The sequence below is a fragment of the Chanos chanos genome, chromosome 9, assembly GCF_902362185.1.
Source record: "Chanos chanos chromosome 9, fChaCha1.1, whole genome shotgun sequence".
NCBI classification, from domain to species: domain Eukaryota; kingdom Metazoa; phylum Chordata; class Actinopteri; order Gonorynchiformes; family Chanidae; genus Chanos; species Chanos chanos.
In genome coordinates, this window is record NC_044503.1 from 7,666,581 (window position 1) to 7,679,728 (window position 13,148).

At 43.0% G+C, this 13,148-nt stretch overlaps 1 protein-coding gene across 1 annotated transcript in view; it reads left to right on the top strand.

The window, feature by feature from the left end:
• Window positions 1–12,678, top strand: part of cep350 (centrosomal protein 350) — a 33,051-nt gene extending 20,373 nt beyond the window's left edge. The window contains exons 25-39 of the mRNA XM_030783797.1: window positions 284–371; window positions 473–619; window positions 808–965; window positions 2,861–2,983; window positions 4,834–5,066; window positions 5,820–6,016; window positions 6,748–6,895; window positions 7,234–7,394; window positions 7,671–7,807; window positions 7,932–8,014; window positions 8,112–10,108; window positions 10,467–10,937; window positions 11,070–11,216; window positions 11,315–11,437; window positions 11,574–12,678. Of these exons, the coding sequence (XP_030639657.1) occupies window positions 284–371; window positions 473–619; window positions 808–965; window positions 2,861–2,983; window positions 4,834–5,066; window positions 5,820–6,016; window positions 6,748–6,895; window positions 7,234–7,394; window positions 7,671–7,807; window positions 7,932–8,014; window positions 8,112–10,108; window positions 10,467–10,937; window positions 11,070–11,216; window positions 11,315–11,437; window positions 11,574–11,738 (4,378 nt within the window). The 3' untranslated portion in view covers window positions 11,739–12,678. The remainder of the gene's footprint in view (window positions 1–283; window positions 372–472; window positions 620–807; window positions 966–2,860; window positions 2,984–4,833; window positions 5,067–5,819; window positions 6,017–6,747; window positions 6,896–7,233; window positions 7,395–7,670; window positions 7,808–7,931; window positions 8,015–8,111; window positions 10,109–10,466; window positions 10,938–11,069; window positions 11,217–11,314; window positions 11,438–11,573) is intronic.
• The last annotated feature ends 470 nt before the right edge of the window (window positions 12,679–13,148 follow it).

Sequence of the window (13,148 nt, forward strand, 5' to 3'; positions counted from 1 at the left end):
TTAGTTTTGTGTTTTATCTCGTATCAAGGACACTTACAGACATTTGTAAAATAATAATTCAAAGCGTGCATCACAATGTTTAAAGACTTTGTTCATTTCCAATACCTGATCCCGGTTGGGCCTTTGATTTATAGTAGATACATACATACAGCATGATTTTTAATGGAGAGAAATACAAGATAAGTTGAGTGACCCTACAGTAATGGAGATAGGATTATGAACTTGGTATCCTACGGAGGACTGTCGTATTAATAGTGTTTTCATTTGGTTTTCCAACCTCCAGACGCCTCAGAGACAAAGGTGAAGACGACAAGATGCCTCCCATCAGAAAGAAGCAGAGAGGTTTAATACTGAAACTGCAGCAGGAGCAGGTCATTTGAACTTCCTCCATGATGTTTATTTGTGTGTTTGTTTGTATGTCTCGTCTGGCTTATCTGATCTCTCCCTCTCTCTCTCTCTCTGATGCTTTCAGGCTGAGATTAAGCGTCTCCAGGAGGCCAACAGAGCAGCACGGAAGGAGAGGCAGCTGCTCCTCAAACAACAGGAGGAGATAGAAAGGATGCGGAGCACTACCCTCAAAATCAAAGAACGCCTTAAGTGTGCTGGAGAGGCCAACCAGGTCAGTCCAGCCATTCAGAATACTGTCCACTAGTTAAGATCTCCTGTATCTTTTATTAGTCTTTCATTAGCCACATGCACTTATATCATTAAGTATTTTGCGATTGATTCAAATATTCTTTTTGTATGAGGTGGTTTTGTTGTCTGTTGTCTTTTCCAAATGATAACATTTATAACGTGCACCCTCAGGAGTCGTCGGTCTCTGATGCTTTGGAGGAGACAGCCGCGCCTAGCGTCATAGTAACAGACGCCGAAACGCGAAGCCCCTCCCCTGTGTCGGTGTCGGGGAGCGAGACGAGCAGCATCATGCAGAAACTGAAGAAGATGCGCTCTCACATGGATGAAAAGTAAACCTTTTAATAAAACATTGGTCTTTATTCTTTCCTGCATTCCCACTGATGCCCTGTTCGTCAGCCTTTGCTGTTTCTGAACTCACCGAATGCTTTACTGCCAATTCCAGCTGTGTGTTCATCAGCCATAACGTTTCTGGCATATTTCCGTTTGAATACAGAAAAACCGTTTTTTAAGTTTCAGTGTATTAACCACACTTCTGTTTTGATGTCTTGTGTGTCAGTTGCTTTTAAATCGCAGAGAGACATCAGACAAAAGTGTACTTAATATACAAATTTGATGTATTTTTGGTGATTAAAAAAACTCATATTACTAACCATTTTTCTCTAAATCTCTGACCGTAATTCAGTCCAATTCAGCTGTCGATGTTTCTGCAGGTTTTGATCTGTGATGTGATCATGTGTGTCTCGTGTTTTGGATGTGACCATGTATGAAAATATGGTTTGAACATAAGCATGCTCTATGTTGAAAATCCTTCTCCAGGAAAATATATTTTTAAAATGCAGAGGAGAAAAGAGGAAATTTATAAAAAAAATACTCCATATTATTGTCACACACGTCAACTCACTGCTCGTTCTGCAAGGCATGCAACGTTGGAAACATAAGTTAGATCTGTCAAGAAATCCAGCACCATTCAGGTGCTTCAGCAGCATGGTGAGGAAACTTGATCTAGTATGCTAACTCAGTCTCATGGCTAAGTTTTACTCACCCTTTTCTGTTTGGGAGTAACATTTATCCTCAACTCCCTCTCTTAACAAAACAGCAGTTGTTCTCAGCAATAGGATTTGCAGCTTGTGGCTACACTGACAATGCCATCCAAAAAAAAAAAAAATCCCAAAAGTCCCTTTTTGCCCAGTGTGCTAAGTAGCTTTACTTTTTTTTTTCTTTTGGAGATGCTACCATAACGTGACCTAACACTGAACCAAACTCAGAAATTCATAATGAGGGATTTCATGGTTGTCTGATTCGACTAATCATGTCACTAATATGATTGTGCAATACTATTCACCAGCGGCTTACACGAGCCTTCTGTCTGCTTGCCGAATATTCCAATAATAATCTATTTTCTCCTTTTGTTTGACTTTGCCTATTAACGAATCCATTTTGACATGGGGGGACTTGTTAGTGGAGCACAGTGAGAGCTGATGAATATGTTTTATCCCATGTTGTAACTCTGGAAAAAAAAAAAAAAAACATAATCTGGTCTGAATCACTCTTACTGTGAACGTTAGTACAGCTATTATGTATGTAGCCTTTATAATGAAAAAAAAATAGTAGTTCTGCAAAATTACTTTTAGTTAAGGAAAACGAGTGAAATCGCTGAAGTGCAAAAATGTGGGAATACCCTCTTTTAACCAAAAAGGATTAGAGGATATCAGCCACACATGCCTTCATATGGAAACAGAGTGAGGGGATCCGCATTCCTGACTACCATTTTGTACCGCAGCGAAGGTCAGAAGACAAGCGTGTCCAGTGCATGTTCTAGTGAAATGGAGAGCTTTTGGACAGACCCGTTTAATATGCCCCGACCTAAATCAGCTGAAGACACATCCTGGCTAGTTTGTCTCAAACCGTCTCAAGTAAAGGCCTTGAATTACCCCTAGTATTTAGCATGCGCCAAAGTTCTTAGGTAGTTCTTAGCTGGTGCGAATCCCATTTCATATGTCGTGAGTAGGACTATAGTCAATGTGGCTGTTAATGCAATAAAACACATGCTTATTCATTCTCTCTCTCCCTCTCTCTCTCTCTTTGTCTGTCTGTTCATTTTTCTGTATCTCTCTCTCTCTCATCTTTTCCTCTATCTTGCCTGGTTTACATTTGATCTCATTTTCCATGCCGTGCTGTTGTATTTATGCCTGTTTATCTCCCTCTCCCTTGCTTTCTTTTGTAGACACTGCTCTCCTGTCCACTACTTCTTCTCTGTCTTTACCGCCCACCACTGGGCCTCTCTCAGTGTCTGTCTCCCAAACCTCCATCCCAAATTCCAGTTGTTTATCTACAACCAGTTGGTCAGGTACAGTGCCAATGTGTCCGTCACCCCCCCCCCCCCCCCCCCGCACCCTCTTTTTCCCATGGAGCATGCTTGTGTTCATCCACCGCCACAGGGGCAATGGGTTAATGGGGGGCAAGCCGGTGGGGTCCAGCCGGGGACGCCAGGGGGGGGAAACAAAAACGGAAAAGATAATTGAAGGATCAAAGGGAAACAGTACCGCCCTGTTCAAATGAGATGACTCTAATGGCAAGCTAACCGACTGCCTGACAAATCACAAAGTATTACGCATATTTTTGTACGCGATGTTCCAGACCATAAACATTGGTGACACCTTCTCCCCCCCCTTTGTTTGGCTGGAAGAGGCATAAATTAAGTCATAAATCGAGTTTGTGTCCCCCCTGAAAGCCTCAGATGAGTTAGCGTTGAAACCAGAGCCTCAAGTGAATGGAAATTCTGGAAAATTCCTCATTTGAACAGGGGCGGGTTCATCTTGTAATCTGCTTTGAATGAGTCCTTTTAATTACCTGCCTCATCTCTATGAGGTCTTGTTCTGAGATCCTCTTGAACTTGCTATGTGCAGTTTTTTTTTTTTTTTATTGCTTTATTTTATTTATTTATTTAACCATTTTTAAGAAACGTCTGTTATTCAAATTCGTATAGAGAAACATATAAAAGCTTTATCATTAGAATAGCATGAAGATGGTGAAACAGAGTCCTCCAGCATGCATGCAGACAGCAGACAGGCCTCAGTAGAGTGATGCATTGTATGTCAGAGATTAAGTGTAGTTAGGCCCCCTCCATCTGGACAATGGCCTCGGTAAATCTTAACTGAGGCCCTTTATTAAATAACTGTTGCTTGTGATGAGATAATGAGTATATATAGCCATTGGACATAATACAATTCAAGGATAGTTATAAAGCAGACTTGCCCACAAGGCGAGACAATTGCTTTTAAATAAAGTTGCCCTTTTTTTTCCCCTTTCTCTAACATGCATTTAATGATCTTCAGACTCTTTGAAAAACACTGCTAGTGCTCAGGCTAGGCTGTGTAATAACCCCTTTTTTTCCTGTGAGAAAAAAGCAAAAAGCGATTGTCTTATAAGAAGCCTGTTGTTGCTGTTTATTTGCAGAATGCTTTATCATGGGGCCTGAGTGGAACCTGTAGAAACCTTATACGGTTTTTTAAATCATCGGTTTAATTGTGTCTGCTTATGTGCTTGCTCAGTGGATCTCATTTCAAAGCTGTACCCATAGAGACAAAGAAATAATGTATCATTTTAACCCTGGGTGGAAGTGCTTGTGTTTAAAGATCTGTTTGTTTGTTTGGTTTTTTTTATACTTGTGGATAAATCAGATGCATGAATGTTCTGATAAGGGCATAATCAGTTCCTGTGCTGGTTTCTCCATTGTGATCAAACTTCACTTTGCTGCTTGGGAACAGCTGGGACTGCTTGCCCACAATGGAGTCAAAATGGAACCAAGCATGGTTTTATTTAACTGTGTGTGCGTGTGTGTGTGCGCGCGCGTCTGTGTGTGTGTGTGTGTGTGTGTGTGTGTGCGCGTGCGTGTGTGTGTGTTTGTAGTTTGCTGAAGAGGGTTTCGATCCAGCAGTCGGGTTATTTCGGGTCAGGCTGGGTTGGGCTGGGTCGATTGGTGTTTCTGCTGGATGATGGGTCAACCTTGCCTTTTTGTTTGTTTGATGTCTCTCTGGCTCATCTCACTTTTTTCCTCACGGTGGTTGTCCTACTCTTTTTTTTTTTTTTCGTCCTCATGCTTCCACCCCCTCCTCCTCCTCCTCCTCCTCCTCCTCCTCTCGTCTCTCTTTCTCTGACCTCTGTCTCTCGCCATGGCTGCGGTTGTCGCGGCGACAGGTTCCTGACTAAGCGCGAGCAGCAGCTGATGCAGCGGCGCAGGCATGCGGAGGAACTGCTGGAGTGGAGGCACAGGCTGGACGCTGAGGAAGTCGAGGTACGTCGCATGGAGAAGCAGGCCCTTGCCGCGTGGGAGAAAGACGAGGCCCACAGCACACAGCAGCGAAGGGACAGCCCCTCCGCCAGCACCAGTCCAAAGGCCAACGGCAGTCCAGGAGGCCCAACAGACAGAGGTGAGGCAAAGTCCACCTCTCAGTCGTTATCAAGAGAGCCACCGTGTATCACGGGGGGGGTAGCATTGTTCAAGTGTTATTTGAGGCAGCTGTATCAAATTTTTGCTTAACTTTACGCCTCGGCGTTGAAAGTTCACCTCAAAATGTCAGGTCTGTAAGACATCAGCGTGTGAGATAACTTTAAAGGGAAAGTGAATTCTTCAAGATTCATGGCTTTCCGAAAGTTGTACCTTGACTTTTTCTCATGCGGTTACAACTAATTTGACCAAACTTGTTCTTTTTGTAATGTGTCATTTTAGCTGTGTAATATCCGAGCTGCTTTATCAAGGTTCCAGCATTCATTGACATCATGCAAAAGTAAAGCAATATTTCAGCAGTCTTTCCCAAGCCTCTGAACACTTTAGAAAAAACAATAATTAACTAGTTTTCGGAAGGGTCATAGAGATCATCTAATCCTCACATTATTTTAATTTGCATTGTTCACAGTGCTAGACTGCAATATTTTAGACAGTAGAATCTAGCTGCAATAATGGTGTTCAAAACAGTGGCAACGCGTTGCACTTCAACTATTCATAATGACATATGTATATATTGTACATTTATATGTATTATATAACTTGTCCAAACACATTAAGTTCACAAGTTCTGTCTTGGAAAAATTTTGAAATGTTGTCATTTGGAGTTAACAAACACTGTATAAATTAGCTTATAAACTCTGCCTTTCTAACCATGAGACTTTGTTTGTGCACACAGAGGTGGGAAGTGAGGATGACTATTCTCCAGCGCCATCCGTGTCCAGCGTACACACTGAACTCTCCGCACAAGAGCAGCTGGCCAGCCCTTCTACCGACCGGCCAGTCTCTGAGGTCCTCTCCACGCATAAGACCAGTAGTCCTCCATCAGACACGGCCTACTCTCAGGAGTTTGAGTCTTCCTCCGAGAACAAGCGAGTAAGGACCGCAGGACACTAAATGTTTTGGAAGAGCTCCATTTAGAGTTGGAGTTTCTTCACATTTTCATTGCAGCAGAATGAACTGTGGTTATCTACATGCAGACTGTGACTCTCTTTTGGCAACGTCATGGTTACTAATGCTTTTTGGCTATGTAAACCAACAGGAAGTATCAGGACAAATTGTTATTGGAAGAAGAACTATTTCTAATTGGTTAACAGGCTGTCTAACAAGTTTGCCAGAGCACCACCCCCCCCCAATCCAGTTTGCTGAATGCAAACTGGATTCTCTCTCCTGCTTTACCCCGCAGTGAATACCTACAGTTACACTTCCTCTCTGACAGCTCATGGGTTTTTGAGTTTCAGTGGTTTCTGATTAGTTTAAATGTTAACTGGTGGGTGATTGGTCAGATGCATTGATCAGGACAGGAATGTATAATCTTGCTGCTGTTGAGTAAGTTATTTACTTAGACTGTACAGGTTGCAAAGTCAGCACTAGAAAAAAATGCTGCACTGCTAATATTTGATTTGTTCGTTCAATTGACGGTCAGGACAGGTAGGCCAGATATAACCGATGTTATGTCACCGGTCTGTGTGTGTGTTTGAGGAAGCGAGAGTGTGACAGATTGTAAGACCAGCTGCAGCTCTGTTCTTGGGTTGCAGCTGTTGTGAATTTGAGCATGTGTCCTGACCTCTCCTTTCGACTCCTCTCCTCTTCCTGTTTACGAGCAGTCTCCCTCAGGTAAAGCCAGTCTCAGCACTTCCAGACACCCAGACAGCAGCAGGGCCGGCACTAGCGCAGGCAGCAAGAGCCAGTTGCGTTCCGTGTCCAGGACCACTGACCCCCGTGTTACAGACGCCCCTTCATCCGCACCGTCCGGTGAGTGAACTGACTGGCTGGCCACGGGAGATCTCTGTGTCATTTTAGAAAAGAACACAGGGCTTGCAAAATCCGATGCCGTGGTTTATGCAAAGCGTTGTGAGTGTATGCATCTGACATTCAGCCTGCTTAATCTGTGTTCAAAGAGTGAGAAAGAACACAGTGTAGTATTTTCCACTAATTTTACCAATGTGTTAATCTTCATTTTGGAGCTTTGTTTTTTCACGAAGTGCTGTTTCTAATTCTTTAAGATGGATGGTTATGACATCTTTTATTTGGACTACTGAATGTGAATAGACATACAGAATTTGAGTGGTAATCTGTTTGCAAACTTAAAGAGTCAACATCAGACCAGAGTGACATTGAGAGCCGGATTCGAGCCCTCAAGGAGGAGCTGCGCAAACGAAAGTTGGTCGCCTGCCAGCTTAAGAAAGAACAGAAAAGGCGACACAAGGAGCGACTGAAGGCTCAGGAAGCCAGCCTGCTGAAACAGCTGGAGGTCAGCACCTCAGTTCACCTAAAATGTGTTTTATCTACCAACACAACAAAACACTTAGCAGCTGATTTCAATTTTTAAATCAGTTATGACCATGTCTACCCTTGGATACATTTTCTGTGTAACCATCAGCAGTGTCATTTTTTTGCACTTGTGCGTAATATGTGTCACTTATGGCTGTTTCTGCACACATGTACTCCTTTATTATGAAACATTTTACTGCGACTGGAATGTGTGTTGCTCGTATTTTGCCCTAATATGTCTCTCTCTGTTTCACAGTCTTATAATGACTTCATTCAGAAGACCACAGCTGAACTGAATAAAGAACCTGACAGCACACCGGCCGCTAAACCCCAGATTAAAGCGCCCACGTCAGCTACAGAAAAGCCCAGAATAAAACCCCCGCCTCTTCAAAGGTTTGCCTTTGGATTTTAGCCTGTTTGTGTTCCCTGTGCTTTGTCATTGTACTGACTCATGGTCTACTACCACTGGCTCTTTTCAACTGGTTTTTTGAACTGTGTTCATTTTTAAACTTTTCAGGCCAGAAACCAGTAAAAACTGGAAGATTGTCACAGAGTCAGACAAATCAGAGAAGGTTCTTACAGACTCTCCCATAGATAAAGGTGTGTTGATATTCTGTTATTCACAGCTTCCTTTGAACTTGAATTATTACATTTTATCGACAACTATGATATGAACTTACCCATGATCCGTTTACAGATGATCCCACAGCATCAGAACACAGTAAATACACCTCAGTGCATGAGGATATCTCCTCAGATGAGGATCCTCCTACAGTCACCCCTACTCCAGTTCTGGGAAGCCCTGAACACATGACTGGTCTAAAGAGCCTATTGTCACCGGAGCCTTTGCCCAGTCATTTCTCAGAGCATGGATTTGGCCAGGAGGAGCCTGCAAAGCCACAGGTCACTGACTCTGGTGACGAGAGCATCATCTCTAGCCACAGGTCAGAGGTTGTGGAGGAGCTAGAGTTTGTGAAGTCTGAGGGATCTGAAAATGAGCATCATTCTCAGTCAGGTGAGCATTCTGGACCCCTGTTCAAACTGGACCTGCAGGCATCTTCCCCACAGCTACCTTCTCTGGAGCATAAGGACTCCCCAGAATCTGGAGAAGAGAACCAGTCTAGAATGAGGAACCATCAAGAGTCAACACGAGACGATTCTGTTGATTCAGAAAAGGACTCAAAGTTCAAGGAACCACTTTCAAATCTGTCCACCGTAGAGAAGCCTCAAATTCCAGACCATCAGTCTACGGAGAAAAGCCCCTCAATCGTAGACCGCTCCTATACTCCTGACTTAGAGACCGTGTCCAACACAGCAGATCTAGCAAATCACAAGCAAGCATCTTCACCCTCAGTTCCTGGTTATAATGATGACTTTGAATCCTCGTTTGAGTCATCTTTGAGGGAGGACAAAAAAGGGTCAAAGCCTGCTTCCCCGTCCATTGCAGAGAACACAGAGAAGTCCTACAAGAGCCCATTCTATAGCAGTGAGGAAGAAATTGAAGAGGAGCTCAGTGTTAAATCAGGCACCACCAATGGCAGCTTCCATCATGAAAAACCTGTGGAGCTTAACAGTCAGGCCAGTGACTTGAGGGAAGAGTTCAAGGAAGACACCAGCCACCTCAAAAAGGTCCCAACGTCTATGCCATCCCAAACACCACATTCTCAGATAGATGAAATGCCAAGCTTCAGTGTTGGAGATAGGGTGTTAGTGAGCAATGTTCAGCCAGGCACCTTAAGATTCAAGGGACAGACTAACTTTGCCAATGGATTCTGGGCTGGAGTGGAGCTTGACAAATCTGAGGGAAGTAACAACGGTACATATGATGATGTGGTGTATTTCCAGTGCAGAGAAGGTCATGGCATCTTTGCCCCTCCGGACAAAATATCTCATCTACCTGAGAAGTTTGAAACCTACAGTGATAACACAGAAGATGAAGACTCCTTTGACGAGCAGTCTAACAAGAAGGCCAAGAAGCACAGCTCAGAGAATCAGGCACTAGACAGGAATCTGATGAATAAAAAAGAGGAGAAGTCTAACAAAAGTGAATTTAGTGAAAAGGGATCTTCTGATGATACCGATAAGCCAGTTGAACTCCAGACAAAACTGACCTCTTCAGGAAAAGACAACTTTTTAAAATCAAACCTCAACCTTGACTTGAGTGATATTAACTACAAGATCCTTGACAATTTGGATGGAGACAAGCATCCAGTGCCTAATGGAGGGAGCAGAGATATTATTCTGGAGTTTGAAGATGCATCAGCTAATGACGGTGGTCTTCAGATTGCTGACCTTGACAAAGCTGCATCCAAAAACCAGGCACCAGGGACTGACAAGTCCACAGTGGATCTCCACCAGGGGACAGCTTCTCTCTCCTCAGAGGAACTGATTGTTCCGAAGGTAGATGAACAAGACTCGAACGAGAGGAAAACCCTGGATGCTTTTGCAGATACACTCCTTGACAACTTTGTGAAGGATGCTGTGAAGCAGTTCCAACATATAAAGAAAAATAAAGATGAAAAGATAATGGCTGCTAACCAGATAAAAGGGGATTTTGTCAATGAGGATGATGGACTCGGAGGGGTTAAGGTTTCCCTGCTCAGGCCTTCATCCAGTAGATCTGTAGACAGTTTTCGCACATTCTTCGATGATGAGCAAGAGGAAGTGGCTTCCCCAGAGCTTTGTAACCGCCCGGTGAGTTCATGTGTCCACCCTGCGTGGTGATTTAAATACTTCGAAATACTTTTCAAAAATGGGTACCTAACCTCTTAGTTTATCTCTTAAGTTTATTTAGAATCCTTTGTGCCATATCTAGTCTTTTCTGCAAGTTGCACTGATAGACAATCAAGTAAATGATTGAACTGGTAGGCTGATAAAGTGGGGGTAATGCCTGAACTGGCATTTCATCTCTATTGATGTGACCCCGAAGTACAGAGTTCAGAAAAAAAAATCTCACTTGTCCCTTTGGTAGAAGCCGATACATTTTGTCGAAATCGTCCAACTGTAATGTAGTAGGTTAAACAAAGTGTTTCCCCTCCCTCTCCCCTTTCAGAAGAGTCCTGTGCTGGGGGCAAGTGGTCAAGAGGAGTTGGCTAAGCGCCTGGCAGAGCTGGAACTGAACCAAGAGCTGTTGGACTTTGTGGAGGAGCCGGACTGGTTTGACGAGGACTATGGCCTCAGTTCTCGGAAGGAGCAGCAGAAGCTGAAAAGGCAGCAACAGCAGCAGCAGCAGGAGGGCCTCACAGGCTCCCTAGGCCTGAGTACAGGAGAGGTCAAAACCCCACCCAGACCTGAACTGCCTGTGCAGGCCAAGACTCCTGAAGAACCAGTCATGATTGTGCCTCACACCGCTCCTGAGGTAGAGAAACTGGTTAGTGCAGCTACTCAGGAGATCTGGACACGCTGTAACCTGGGCCAAGGCTGTCAGACGCTGACCGATGCTTCTAAGCCTCAAGCCTCTAAAGAGTTCCTGGGTAGTGACACCGAAGACCAGGAGGCTTGCTGTAAACGAAGCTACAGACAGGTGAAGTCCCCTGTGTGATAAATCCTTAAACTACAAATGAGTTAAGAATATCAACTGAAATTAACGTCTTCCCAAACACCCCCCCCCCCCCCCCCCCCCCCCCCCCCCCCCTCATATTCTTCCACCCTGTAGGCTGTATTTGATTTGTCATGGGAACTCATCCAGGAGATCTTTGCAGAAGATCCTAATAGTGCTCAACCACAGTGGGTGAAACCCCGTCGTGTTAGTTCATCCTACTCGCACAGAGTGAAGTGTCCTAATGACATGTCTAAAGTTCAGGTGTGTGTACAACACTTTTGGTCCCTTTTTATTTTGGTAAGATGTACATATCTGCAGTGTGTACTCAACTTCCATTTCCGTGGTCCATTTTATTACAGGAATTTGTCACTTCAGAGGTGCTGAAGTTGTATGGCCTGAAGAAGGACCAAAATCATAAAATGGATTGGCAGAAAATGTTGAAATTTGGAAGAAAGAAGCGAGACAGGGTTGATCATATCCTGGTAAGAAAATAACAGAGCGTACCATGAACATAATATGAATATATGAATATGGAGGTTTATGAATATGAAGTCAGTTTATGCACTTGTCCATTTGGGGTGTAAGAACCCTTAATTATAATTAACATGTTCCTCTCAGGTTCAAGAGCTGCATGAGGAAGAGTCACAGTGGGTGAACTATGATGAAGATGAGCTCTATGTCAAGATGCAGTTGGCGGATGGTATCTTCGACGCTTTGCTGAAGGACACGGTTGAAGTCCTGTCTCAAATTCACGAGAAAAGATCCAAAAGAGCCGTTTGTTGAGGTCGATACCTCAAGAGATGTATCTCTTAAGGTGCCCACTGCACTGAAGACCGCGCACGCAGATTCGGTCTAATCTCCTCAACATCCCGGTTCAGAAAAAGGTTCTTGTGTTCAGCCTTCTTTTAAGCCCTGAAGCAAGTTGTGGAGAACGTCGTTTCCATCAGGAGGCTCTTCACTGCAGCCTTTTGGTGTTATGTGAAAATGCACAGCCATCCCTTTGGCAAACCTTCCCACTGGGTTTAGTCCTTATGTCCCTGGTAGGCCTATGCTTTGCCCTGCATTAAATTTCTCATTGCTGCTATATAACTGACTGTTCCTCTGTGTGACCAGGTCTTGTGTTAGGAATTCAATAGACATTTTGGGAATAAGGTGATACCCAGGAAAAAAAAAAAAAAGATGATAGTTTTTATTGGGATAGATTCAATTTGATTGTAAAAGCAAAACACAAAATGTTGGCCGCTATTGTTATATTAATTTATTTGAAAAAGGAAAAAAAAATGAATTGTATTTAAATTTGTGAGAAATGTTTTAAAACGTTGAAGAGATTAGTCTACCTTTCACAGAAATAAATTGTATAACTGAATGTGAAAAATGGCAATAAAATGTAAAGGGAGTTGTTCCATAGTAATATAAAAACAAATGCAAAAAAAAGATGTGTATTTAACATGTTTAACAGCCTGACTTTTAAAGGCAATGGCTATGAGCACTGTCCTTGATATGGTTTTTGCTGTCACTTTCTCGATGATGACAACCTGGCAGTAGAAAAAACAAAAACAAAAAACGGATGCCAAGAAAGTTCAAATATGTTATTTTAAAAGTATTGATTATGATCTTGCTGGATTCTAGCCTTAAAATTAGCCTTTTTTATCTCATTCGTTTTAAGTGCCTCTCTGGTTCTATGTTGACTCACCTCATTGAGCCACAAAATTATCCCAGCCTTTTTTTTTTTTTTTTAATTTTTATTTTTGATGTCTGTACTCCGAAAGTCCTTTTGGCTTTGCCGTTTTCTAAACACGTTGAGCTACCTTCTTGCTATTCACACTGTAAGACGATACTGTACCGCCATTTTGGCAAGACTTCCACTTCTGCCTTACTCTGTCTCTTAACTAATGTTAGAAACCTTTGTCAATGAAAAATGTTAGCATTGTCAGAGTTCTAAATCTGTAGTAGATGACATAGAAAGAAAGTATTTGTGCAAGATTAGATTATATGTATGCAGACTAGCATCCAGTTGGAGAGGGGGAAAAAAAAAACTCTGTAGTCTCCACCCTAGCACCTTGTAATTGTCACGTACGCAGTGGTTTTGCATTTTATTAAGGAGGTGTGTGAGTCATTGTGTTTTGTGCTCCAGTCATGGAAAACCCTGTGTGTCCAAGGGCTTATAGAGTCCATCTTCTGTACTCACCGACT